The sequence below is a fragment of the Plectrocnemia conspersa genome, unplaced genomic scaffold, assembly GCF_051122295.1.
Source record: "Plectrocnemia conspersa isolate PC_06_02 unplaced genomic scaffold, ASM5112229v1 ptg000002l, whole genome shotgun sequence".
Taxonomy (NCBI): Eukaryota; Metazoa; Arthropoda; class Insecta; order Trichoptera; family Polycentropodidae; genus Plectrocnemia; species Plectrocnemia conspersa.
The window spans coordinates 21,042,324-21,054,611 of NW_028277166.1; the positions used below are offsets into that span (position 1 = coordinate 21,042,324).

General features: G+C 42.8%; 2 protein-coding genes across 5 annotated transcripts; one reads left to right on the plus strand and one right to left on the minus strand.

The window, feature by feature from the left end:
* Positions 1-1,278: 1,278 nt before the first annotated feature.
* On the plus strand, positions 1,279-2,422 carry ND-ACP (NADH dehydrogenase (ubiquinone) acyl carrier protein). Its single transcript, XM_088181707.1, has 3 exons — positions 1,279-1,513; positions 1,919-2,035; positions 2,098-2,422. Exons 1-3 carry the CDS (start codon positions 1,373-1,375, stop codon positions 2,275-2,277), a joined length of 438 nt encoding a protein of 145 aa, XP_088037833.1. The 5' UTR covers positions 1,279-1,372; the 3' UTR covers positions 2,278-2,422.
* Positions 2,418-9,211, minus strand: LOC148238039 (uncharacterized). 4 transcript variants are annotated; one of them, XM_088181704.1, is made up of 6 exons: positions 9,013-9,211; positions 8,277-8,477; positions 8,116-8,207; positions 5,662-5,838; positions 4,335-5,590; positions 2,418-4,267 (listed from the first exon to the last, which is right to left on the minus strand). In XM_088181704.1, the coding sequence occupies exons 1-6, from the start codon at positions 9,142-9,144 to the stop codon at positions 3,189-3,191; spliced, it is 2,937 nt and encodes a 978-aa protein (XP_088037830.1). In that variant the 5' UTR covers positions 9,145-9,211; the 3' UTR covers positions 2,418-3,188. The 4 variants fall into 4 exon arrangements, with proteins under 4 accessions (XP_088037830.1, XP_088037828.1, XP_088037831.1 ...); XM_088181702.1 differs by lacking the exon at positions 9,013-9,211 and adding an exon at positions 8,788-8,888; XM_088181705.1 differs by lacking the exon at positions 5,662-5,838.
* Positions 9,212-12,288: the final 3,077 nt, after the last annotated feature.

Below are 12,288 nucleotides of genomic sequence, written 5' to 3' on the forward strand. Positions count from 1 at the left end.
AAATAAAATATCACTTGTGATTTTTGCGCAGAACCGAATATACAGAATATTTTAATTGAGACTGATGGGTTTTAAAAACTGCTTATATTTCTTTTAGTTTCTTCAGTTATCCTCATTTTGATATTTATCATAGCTATGTGTCAAAATCATTGACGTTTATAATTATTATAGTAAGCGGTATGCTAATTCAACACAACGAGAAAGGGTTTCCTGGTTTCAGAGCTGCGATAAGACTTGTTACTTTCAGAGTATTCAACCAATCAAACTCCCTTTCACCGTTTAAAGTGCCGGAATAAGTCTAGCGCAGCCCAATAATGCCCCTTAAATATGCCCATTAATTATAGAATTATAATATATATTTATTTTATTAAATCTTCCGCTGTAACCTGACAGGCGTAAGCCTAATGCGTTATAATGGGCTAAATCTGTACTAACTGAGTAAGTCAATCAGATATAATAAATACCTTCAAGTAAGTATTAAAACCATCATACTGAAAGTCTGGGAATCGGTGACATCTATATTGATTATTATAAATGATTATGTGTAATAATTTTATAAGCAATAGATTTGTTTATTTAATAATAGCGCATTTTCTTTAAATAAAAATTCGTGTTCCACTGCTGGGGTTTGAGAGCTATTAGTTCGAGACGTCACGGACTGCGCTATTAAGTTCTATAAATATAATTACAGTTACAATATATGAAAATCATTTTTTCAGTTGTAGTTAATGACTAGGTCTTTCAATAATGATTGACTTTAGCTATAGGGATAACCAGATAATTTTTGGCTTAAAATCAGGGACGCCATTTATAGTTTTTAAAATATTCCTATGTCATTAAGAACCATTATATTTAATTAAACGGCATGCATTATTCTGGTTTAATTCAATGGAGAGGGGCAAATGCGTCCTCCTGGTTGTAAAATATAGAAATAGCCGATATTCACAAGTATGGTATTATGAGACCCGTTCCAGGTCATCAAACTAGGGTTAATTATTTATTACCAAGTATGTATGAAAATACTATAAATTTACGAAATAGCGATAAAGCGATTAATAATTTACATTTAATAATAACTTAATATATTTAAAATAGGTTTAATATTTTTGTTTGGTACTATAATCAGTATATTTAAATAATTTCACATTAGTTAGTAGTCTGTGATGAAAAATATAATTTAAATAGTTTTATTAGGTTAAGATAAAAAGAATAGATATTAGCTCTGTTTAGCGTCGCAGCTAACTGAGTTAGCGTACTTAGCGCAAAGTCGATTGTGGCAATTGCGACCGGCTATCTCGTTCGGGAGCCGCGTGCGAGATCTCAGAACGGATCGGGGGCGGATTCCTAGACTATACACCCATAGCGAGCTATAATGTCGGCGCTGGTGCGAGCGGCGCTCGGTCTGGCGAGGCGCGGTGGTCCCTTCGTAATCGCCAGGGTTTCCGGGGCGAAGGCTCCTACGCTGGCGTTTCCCAGGCGAGAGATCGTCGGTCAACTGGCACCCCAAGTTTGCGTAAGTTTCGACCTTCAATTGCGCATTAAATCTACGCGAGAAATCTTCGATGAAGTTAGCGTCGCTTCTTGTCAGAGATTGCATAACGACTCCCCATTCGAGTAAACAATCGCTCGTTATATCGACGCCGGCTGTGCGAAACTATTTTGAAATAAAAAAAAAATAGTTCGACATAATCCAGTATTGAATAACCAGATCGATTCTTTACGTATAAAACGTCACTTTTCTCAGTCTGTGTAGTGAAAATACATAACTTGCCGATTGTACCTACATATTTTGAACTTAATTATCAATTTATGACATTAAAATCCTGGTGTCGCAACATTTCCTAAAAACATCCGTTTATCACATAATTATCGGCCTCTCCTGACCTTTCCGAAATTTATGACAATTTTACGATTGCAGGGTCTGCCATTGATAATTAGCCGCAAATACAGCGACCAAGCTCCGCTCACTTTAGAACTCATTAAAGACAGAGTGATGCTAGTTCTCAAATTATACGACAAGATTGACCCCGAAAAGGTTCGTATGGATTAAACTTGACTTTCTATTTTTGCGATGTTAATTTTTTCGTTATCTTACAGATCACGGTAGACTCCCATTTCACCAACGATTTAGGCCTCGACTCGTTAGACCACGTCGAACTTATTATGGCTATGGAAGATGAGTTCGGCTTCGAAATTCCCGACATGGACGCCGAGCGGATGCTCAAACCGGGCGACATCGTCAGATACGTCGCTGACAGGGAGGACGTCTACGATTAAAGCACAGCTCCACACGTTGTTTTGTTATGCATATTATTGAGTTTGTTGCCTTTATATAGGACGTATTGTATATTTTACATCGCGGAGAACACCACCACTACGAAATCTATTGTAATGTAATAATTAATAAAGAGTCTTAGTTTTAGTTTTTGAATTTGACATTTATTAGCGGTATTGTTAATTTTCTAATAAATACGAATAAAAAGATATATAATTTACAATATTTATAACTCTAAAGGATGACACACACGTTTCGGATATAATTACAAATATGTATTTTCAACAAGCTACTCATGTATCCATATGCTGCAAAACCGGTGGACGCAGGTTAGCTTCGGAGATTCTATGCGTATTTGTAAAAACTAAACGACCGATACTCTATTATTACATATCTACGAGGAAAATGTCGATTATACTTGGAAATACTGGAGCTGTCGTATGAAAAGATCCTGTACGACAGCGGAGAGAACTATGACGTACAAATCAAAACGTTCACAATGCTATATTTAAAAATACGATATTTATTTCGCAACATATGAATCATGAATTATTTGTACAATTCGCTAAAACCTAAGACATTTACACTGACATAAAACAATATAGGCGCATAATGATAATCCGTATATAACATAATATTTATATGGAATTCTATGAAAAATGAAACTTAATTAAAAACGTAAACGTTCTGTAAAAATGCAATATAAAACGAAGTAAATTAAAAAATCACGAGTCCGCGGTGAGAACAGTCAGTCGAGGAACTATAAAAATAGAGCGTCCCGTATTCCCGATGTCGGCGAAGGAGATGGAAGCGACGGGGGTTCACTTCACTCTCGTTTCGTTACCCACTTTAAAAACGTCCGCAGGGAAAGATACGACGCGCGATCGAACTGCTCGAGGAGGGACGCAGCAGGTTATCTGTTTTGATCGGTTCGCAGTTTTCTCCGCGCCCCCGAACTGCGCAGCTTTCTCCTTCTGCCCGGGCCGGCGACCCTGGTTTCCATTTTTTGAACACGCACTACGGGTTGCAAATCTTTGGAGTCGCGAGCGGAACGCTGGAACGACTTGTCCGACTCGCGTTCAGTTCGTTCTGAACCGTCCTCGGCCGTCGTCGGAGCGACTCGATCGTCTCCCTCTGTCTTTTCGGGGCCTTCTGAAGTCTTATCTTCGGCGTCGCTGTTCGACGTAATACTGTTTTCGGCGTTTTCTAACGGGGTACTATTTTCGGCGCTTTCGGCCGAAGCCGCCTCGGGCGCGACGTCGTCGGATTCCGTCTCTCGAAGCGCCTCAGCGTCCACGCTGGCTTCTCGCGAAGAGCGCGCACTCGCAGGATCCCTCTTGACCTGCGCCTTCTTTTTGGCCGGCCAGCCGGTGCGGTTGTTTTTCTTCTTGAATTTGTGGCCTCTCCGTCTTCTCCTGCCGTCGCTCAGTCGAGCAGCCGTCTGCATCTCTCTGGCCGCGTCCTCTATCGCCTCGCACTCTTCGTAGCTCTGCAGCATGTCTGCGAAATCTGGCCGCGACTCCGCCTCCTCCGCTCGAAAGGTCGCATCCAAATGATCCACCAGCGTGTCGTATTCGTCGTCATCTATGAGAGAAGAGAAAAATTCCTCCAGTTTCTTGGATGATTCGGGTACGTGAAGTTCCGGCAGCTTGATTCCGAAGGGCGCCATAGAAATGTCCTCTTCCGCCACGGAAGGCAGTGATTTGGTGTCTTCGGAGCCGCTGAACTTGCTCCTTCTCTTGTGCACCAGGCCACCCAGGATTGCGAGAGTGGAGGCATGCTCTCGCGGAGACTTTCTTGGTCTCTTTCCTTGGACGAGAACCTCTTCTTTTTTTATCTTTTTCTTCTTCGTCCCTCTGGTTCCGTACAGCCTGGACGGTCCGGGTTTCGGCTCCGGCCCTCTTTTCAGCCGACTGAGCGGACAGCAGTCCGGCTTCAGGGGCGGCAGCTGTCCCATTTCGTAAGGTAGGATCGGCGACTTCCAATAATAACCTGAAAGAGAAGAAGGCGAGCATTAGATTAAATTCGTAAGAACCAGAGCGAATGTTGCGACACTCACCTAAATACCGAGCGACGTCGTGACTGTTCTCCTTTCCGTCGTCCTGTCTTTTGTACGCGTCGTACCAGGGTTCGCGCTCCGGCACGCACTCGAAGGCGAAGGTGAGATTCTCGACTTCAGGCGAAGCTTTCAATCTTCCGTCTTCCCACTTGAGACATTTTTGAACTGTGCGGACGGGCAGTTCGGACGTCGCTTCGGTTTCGAATTTGACGTTTTCTTTGGATTCCTCGAGAGATTCGGACAGACTGTCGAGATTTCGGCGTTTGGAAAAGCGCACTTCGACGGAGGGGGCGACTTCGGAGCGTTTTCTCCTTCCTCTTTTTCGCGTTTTGCTAGATTCACAGCTATCTGAGGAGGCTTCCTCCCCCGACGCCGTTTCCTCTTTGACCGCAGAGCCGTCCGCGGGAGCGTCGTCCTCGGTCGAATCGCTGTCGTCCTTCTTTGGAAACATGAAGTTTTCGGCCTCGTCGCTGAGCACTGACAGCTCAGATCTTCTCACTCTCCTGAACTTGACGACGAGACCTGCGTCTGCGTTTCCGTTGCACCGGGACTCTACGGGAGGGGGCGGCGGCAGCACAGCGTCTTTCGGAACGGCCGGATCGCAGCCGGCGCCGGACCTCAGCTTGGCGCTCACGCCGACCACTTTGTAATAGGTCCTGTCCTCGTGCGCGGTGTCGGGGCTCGGCCTCCTCCAACGGGAACCCGGGGGCCTACCTCTCGGGCGAGGGGCGAACCCGTTGACTTTGGGATACTTTCCTTCAGACTCCCTCCTCGGACTCAGATCTCCGTTTCCGGCGTGTTCTTTTTTGCAGTCGCGGGGAGATTTCTGCGGCGAATCGGCTTCGGCGACTCCTTTCGATCTCAAGTAATGACCCCTCTCGCCAGGGGAAACGGTCCCGTTGCCCCTCTTGGGGGATCGCGGGTACGAATCTTCGCCGGCGCACACGATCCGCAGCTGCCGGCGGAGACACTCGGATTCCTGGTGCACTTTTATGACGTTTCTGAGGGAACGACGCTCGCAGGCGTTGGAGACGGACCTGTTCATCTTGAGGAACGTTTCCACGTCCGCGCCCTCCTTTATCAGAGAGTCCAGAGACAAAAAATTGGAACAGTTCTTGACGAAGTTAACGTGCGAGGAAGCTCGCTCGTGCTCCGACAGCGTCGAGTAGGAAGCTCGGCATATCTCGCAGTATCCGCCTTGCTTGGGCGCGACGTCGGCGCGCTCCTTCGGTCTCGGGCGGGTTTTTCGAGTCATCCTGCGAAAGAGAAAGAGAGGTTCATGCTCTGGTTGTTCGGAGGAGCGAGACCGGCGGGGGAGAGGGCTCGCCTCGAACGGAGGTCTCGGGGCTCGGCCGGGTTTGCGGCGTCGACGACCTCGCGGCGACCGTCGGCCTCTCGGTCGTCAACTCTGCCGCCGGATCGCGCGAACGGGTGTCCACGGCGTCGCCCGGAGAGATCGAGACGGGGCCATTCGGCGAGCTCCCTGGCGACGGTCCGATTCTTCCTGAAACGCGAACGAGAGGTGAGACCGGGAGAGAGACGGTCGTTTATTTAGAATGCGATGCGACGTCTCGAGTTTTCCTATTCTATTAATCGTTTTCTTTCTCGTTTCGCGATGTGATAAATGCTTTTTTTAAATACTCGTACAACACCATCTCGTTGATATTGTTAAGTTTTTATTCTGATTTTCATCTAAAAATATACCATGCAGCAGGGCTAATTTGCGAAAATTAGAAAGTAAATTTAATTTTTGCTCTTTATATTCATGCATACCAATAAAATAAAAAATAGGGTTGTATTTAGAATCACCAAATATGCATTTTTTTTTAATAAAAACTATACAGATTACTTATTTTTAAAACAACAAATATGAAACTTTGCGACCTATACAATAATTTCTTTATTTTTAACACTTTACGATCGATTTACACACGACGGTTCAACTTTGATACTGATGTCGATACATTGTTACATGTTTTGATATCAATTTCTCAGGCATCATAGCAATAAAAATGACCTACTTCAGTGACTCCCAACCCACGGTATTCGTAGGGCTAAGTGTTGGCGGCAAACATTAGATCAGGGATTATTGAATACGTTCGAAGGCAAGTAATTAGTAAAAAGGGACTTAAAATTTTATCTTCACACAAAAGAATAAATATATATATATATATATTATATCCCAGAGGCATAATAAGACAAATTATAAACAATGGCGACATTTTCTTCGAAATTTGCATTTCTATAATGGCATTGCTGACGAATAAGGACGATGCACTTGCTTAAAACGACTAATCAAGTAGTAAGTTCTATGTAGGTCTCTGATATTTTAGTTATTTTCTGGCTGCCACTAGAAAATACTAAAATTTACTATTTTTTTGACTTAGCGCTTTTTTGTAATACCTAGTATATTGTATTGTTTTTAATACACAATCTGTATTGAGAGATTTTTACCGAGTTTAAAATTTTTTTTGATTTGTGATTTTATTGTGATCGTTACAAAATGGATGAAAGAGAAAAAACATTTTCAGAAGAAACTTTCGAAGATCACCTCTCCCAATCCTCTAGCGAAGATGAAGAAGACATCAATGATCACTGTGATCAGAATAAGATATCTTCGATGTGACATTAGATTGATCAGAATATGACCATCCAGGAAGTTTGAATCATTTTTTTTGAGGCGACAAACCACCGTAAATGGGTAATCAGCTCACTCGTGAAAATGAAGAGATATTATAATCCCAAAATTAAAAAAAATGGTTAGCTTTACTATTAATTGTGGCAATAGTATTGTAAAAAATATTTTAGTATTTTGGAAAAACAGTGAGTGAGTCCACACCACACAAACATAAATAGTAAATTTAAAATTTATAAGTTTTTATGAATGCGTATCTCTATTGGATGCGAGTGTTGATTTTTCATTGTATTTGTTAGTAGTTGAAAGAAATCTGTTTGTCTGTTACATGGTATAAATATCAAACAAAATGTCAAAGTTGCACGGTTAGGTGCCGTGTGAATATCACCACATATATAGACCGTAAAGTGATAAAATTTATTTAAATACATTTTAATATTCTTGGTATGCAATTCATTTTAATGGTAACTGATTTCATTATTACGAATGTATAATATGCGTGATGCTACTTCCGACGTCACCGTCGAAGAAAGAATCGAATACATTTTTAATGGGTTTCAGAGGAAAATAATATTTTTCCGAACAAGTAAGACATCAGATATTTAGATAGTAACAAATTAAATTCCTCGGTTGTTAGTCCATCAAAGAACTGATATACAGGATGATCCAATTCGAGCTTCTTATGTGGCAGCAGTGTAAATCAGACAACCGTCAATAATCGCTTAACCACCGCTCAATTGTTCTACAAAAATAACAATTCTGTACGAACCGTGTATGTAAATTTATGAGAAGATTATGGTCAATTTCATTGTTCTACCGAGGGAACAATTCGCAGCATAGTGAAAAAGTTTGAGAAGTAAGGCCTGTTTTGAGCTTTTGTTATGGCTCCTTTTGGCGCATTTTGCATCCAGACTTGCACCTACACCACCCAGAAACAATGGACAGCGAAGAATTTATGCAAATTGGGCGTTAAAGCAGCAGGAAGTTGATGCTGATTTTAATGAAATCGAATATGTTGATGCGATTTAACTCAAAAAAATTTTAGTCGGAGCAGCCAAACAGCACGAAATGTTAGATTAATAAAAAAAAAGTTGACAAGTGCAGGTAATTGTCGATTGTGTTATAAAAACGTTAGTGGAGACTCACCCGTCCACGGATTCGAACTTCAAGAAAGACCCTCGGAGTCTAGTAGCGCCCGCTTTGATTCCGCTCTCGATGTCGTTGAGAAACTTCTCCACCTGCAACGGAAAGAGCGATCGAGAGGCGGACGAGGTTAGGCGAGGCGAGGAGGCGGGGGGCGCTCTCACCGTCTTGAGGGTCCAGACGGGCACTGCAAGCCGCCAGGCGTCTAGAGTGGCCGTCGGAGTGGCGCGCGCGGAGTCGAGGACGCTCTCCAGCATCGCATCGGTGCGGCCCTCGCGCGCTCTCCGCTCGGGGCGAAGGCAGGCGGGGTCGGCGGCGTCCGCGACGGCGTGAGTCGCCGTCCTCGATGGGGTGAGCTCCACGGCCTGCGAACGAGGAGCGCGATGAGCGAGAGCGTCGAAGCGAGCGAGCGAGCGAGACGGAAGGGCCGCGTCGCGTTTGTTATTATATAGGTTGTCATGTCGGACGCGAAAATAACGATTTCGGTCGGCGAGGCGCGCGCGCGAACGTGAGCTCTGGGACGCCGGTCGCAAGGGCGAGTTTGGCGCGCCGCTCGACCCCAGAGCCATTTCAACTGTCAAAAACGTCGGCGACGCTCTCTGCGAGCGGGTCTCGTTCGGCGCGACTTCCGGCGTCCGAGACGGGGCGCGGACGCCGCGGAGGCCGACTGCGTACCTTCGCCGGCGCGGTGGGGGAGCGCCGCCCGGGAACGGTCGCCTGCTCTTCTGGGCGGCGGCCGCGGCTGCGGCGGGACCGGGCGCCGCTCGAAACGTCACAAAATGGAGATGCCGGGGTTCCCGCGGCGGCCGCTCGGCGCTGCGGGCGCACCCCTCTCCCGCGGTTTTGGCGCCAAAGGGCGGCGGGGGAGCGAGGGAGAGCGAAGAGCGAAAGAGAGCGTACCCCGCCGAGGCGTTCGATCCTCCGGCGCAGCTCCGCGCTCGTCGGCCGGCTGCGAACGCTCAGCCAGAAGACCGCGCCGCCGAGGGGGAGCGACGGCGACGGTGGTCCGGCGCGGCGGCGCGCGCGATTCATCCGTCAGCTGATCGCCGGCGACGGAAGCGCGCCGACGTTCGAACGCGCAATATTTTTAGACGCGACTATTTTAGGTCGCGCCGAGCGGAGCGGGGAGAGCGGGGAGTGGCGGAGTCGGGATTCGACTCGAAGCCGACGCGCCGACGTTTCTTTCCCACCCTGTGATGTACATGTCATCCTAGTGTACATGTCACCCTATTATATTTCCATACTCGATAAATCTAGCAAAAATATTTCGTATCAATTCATCGTTACGATCAAACGTGCGAGTGTTGCCAGTCGAATTTTTCACTTCTCGCGAGTGACGTTTGCGTACGGACATTGTTTGCTCTTATTTTAAAATGCGCATTTGCTATGCAAAAACGCTTATTCAACGCTCCGGTCGAAAAAGTAATTATTTATTTATTTTAAATTAAGTTAAGCCCATCGTGACTGGAGACTTCAATAATACCGGTATTGACGTTATTATTATTTTAATAAATTATCGTCAAATGATTTACCATGTTCACCGGCAACTTTTGTTTTGATATATTATGTATTTTAATTACAAATTATTGCAATTAAAACACTTTCATTTTTTATAAAAAAAATATTTTTCAAAATACAATAAATCTAGGACAACGTCGTCTTTAATCGACTGCTTCTGGATGCCTCCTAAATTTTTGTAACGGGCCAGAGCACCACTCGTCAATTTATTCCAATAATATATGTTACTCATTTTAACATCACAAAAAAAAAGAAATTGCGTAGAATTTGTTTAAAAACATTTATATCATTGATGATTGTGATATTTATGGAATTGAGGTGTGATTTGTTTATATTATTTTATTTTAATTATTGCCTATTTAATATTTATTTTAGAATATCTCAATTATATTTATTTTCGAAATATATATCTTTATTTATTTCTACTTATGTTAAAAGTAATTTGGCTGATGGGTGGCAAATAAACGCACGCCGCTGCAGTATTATTTTATTGAGAGTATATTGTTAAACCCCTTAATCCGCAATGCAGAGGTGGCAACACTTGGCGGGCCTGCATTGCGATCGTGGGTTAGCGGGTGGGAGATCCAACGGCGCCCGCCATTCCAGACAGACGTGTGACCAGAGCTCAAGCCAACCTGACAAGCGAAGCGACTACTACATATACACATACTATCAGAAAACTCTCTAACAATATATTTTACATAAAGCAACACCGGCCGTTGTTTTTCGTTGAGGTCCACCAAAAAATCTCCTGTCCTTTGCCGCCGTCACACCAGTGTTACCAAAGTGCCGCCAAGTGTTAGCTATAATGAATGAATAAATAAATAGGCCCCTTTAGTAACATTTATAAAATTTAAGTTACAAATATTAATGTAAATATTATAAAATAAAATATACGTAATAAACGCATAACTTTTAAAGTCTCATACAATCTAGCCTAACATTTGCGATTTTTTAATTTGCGTTTATTAAATAAATTGTGTAATATGTATAAACTATAAATATAAACTTTTTTGTATACTCTCAATGATGTAAGGTTATAAAAATAAATAATATTTATTTGTTAATAAAAAAAGATTTTATTTTTCATATTTACTTAAAGAAATTAAAATTTGTATAATAGAGAAAATTACTTGATTTTATAGATTTTTCCCCAAAAATTTGGAAGAAATTACGTTTTTGCCTTACTTAGAGATTTTGTATTGGACGGCTTCCAAAAATATGTCACAGATCTAAAGGAGGGGGAGGGCGGCGGAATTATGATAGTGTGAAAGAAACAAGTCTGTCTCAATGACATTTTGTAACACATAGGTAGAGGGGGGGGGGAGAAAAAAATCCACAAGAAACGTGACTTCATTTATGAAAGCCGGCGAATGGGGCTATTTCTATTTATATATTGTTATTTTCATATAGATTTTTGTTATAGCCAAAACTTGGCAGCACTCTGGTAACACTGGCATGAAAAATTCTCTCGGCTGGGCACCTTTGGCGCGTTCGCAAGCCGTTACGGGCCCGCGCTCCATTATTTTTAGAAAGACCACGTAAACAACCGTAATACTACAATAAAAACATTACTGCAGTGGCTCAATCTGTGTCTAATTGCCACCCACTGCCAAACTACATTGAATATTTTTGAAAGAAATTATATTTTTGCTAAATTTTTGGCGACAATTAGACACAGATTGAGCCGCTGCAGTAGTATTTTTATTGAGATTTAATGAAGTTGCATGTTTTATATTAACTACGAGTGAACAGTGCGCGGGGCACGCACCGGCTGTGCGAACCCACCGAAGTCGCCAAGAGAATACGTGCCCGTTACGTCAGTGTTATCAGAGCGCCACCAAGTTTTAGCCATAGTTAAACCTAAATAAATACATATATAAATATACCCCCTACAAGCCCATATTCAATAATTGCTAAAATGTGGAATAGATGTGAAGGGTGGTAATTTGACAAAGAAACTGAGACTACTTTGTATCCTTTTCTAAAGTACCACATGCGCCAAAAACATCTCTATTGAAAATATAAACACCACCGAAAAATACACATTCACTGTAACATTTATACATTGCATGTATATAAATAATAATAAGTATGTAAATGTATATATGGAAAAGTTGAAATCATATCATTTTACTAGCGCATGAAATACTATATTTTTATTGGTAAAAATATGTTCCGATATGATTTTACTATGACATTAAAGAAAATCTTTTCGGGATAGATTCGAGTTTTTTTTTTATAGATTTTTTGAGGTATAACCCGAGAATTTCTGGCTTAAAATCAGGAACGTCATTTTAGCTTTTTCCAGGAATGGGGAGGGGGGGGGGCAAAAGTTGGACAGTCAGTGGTTGTTTTTTTAATATATTGTTTTCATTAAAATTTATAGTATTTCATTAAATGCATTTTTTTTGGTTAAATTCAGGGGGAAGGGAAATGCCCCCACCTACCCTCCCCAAATGACATCCCTGCTGCACATGTGGCTTTTCAGCTAAGGTAAGGGATGTAAATCATTCTGAGCAAGGTCCGGGAAGTATGTTGAATGATTAAAAATAATTGGTAATCTTTTGAATGGTCAGTGTTATCGAAGCACAACAACACTTTTTTGTCAAAATAGTAGAAAGATCAGCTCATCGTATACATCTATATTCTCTTTAT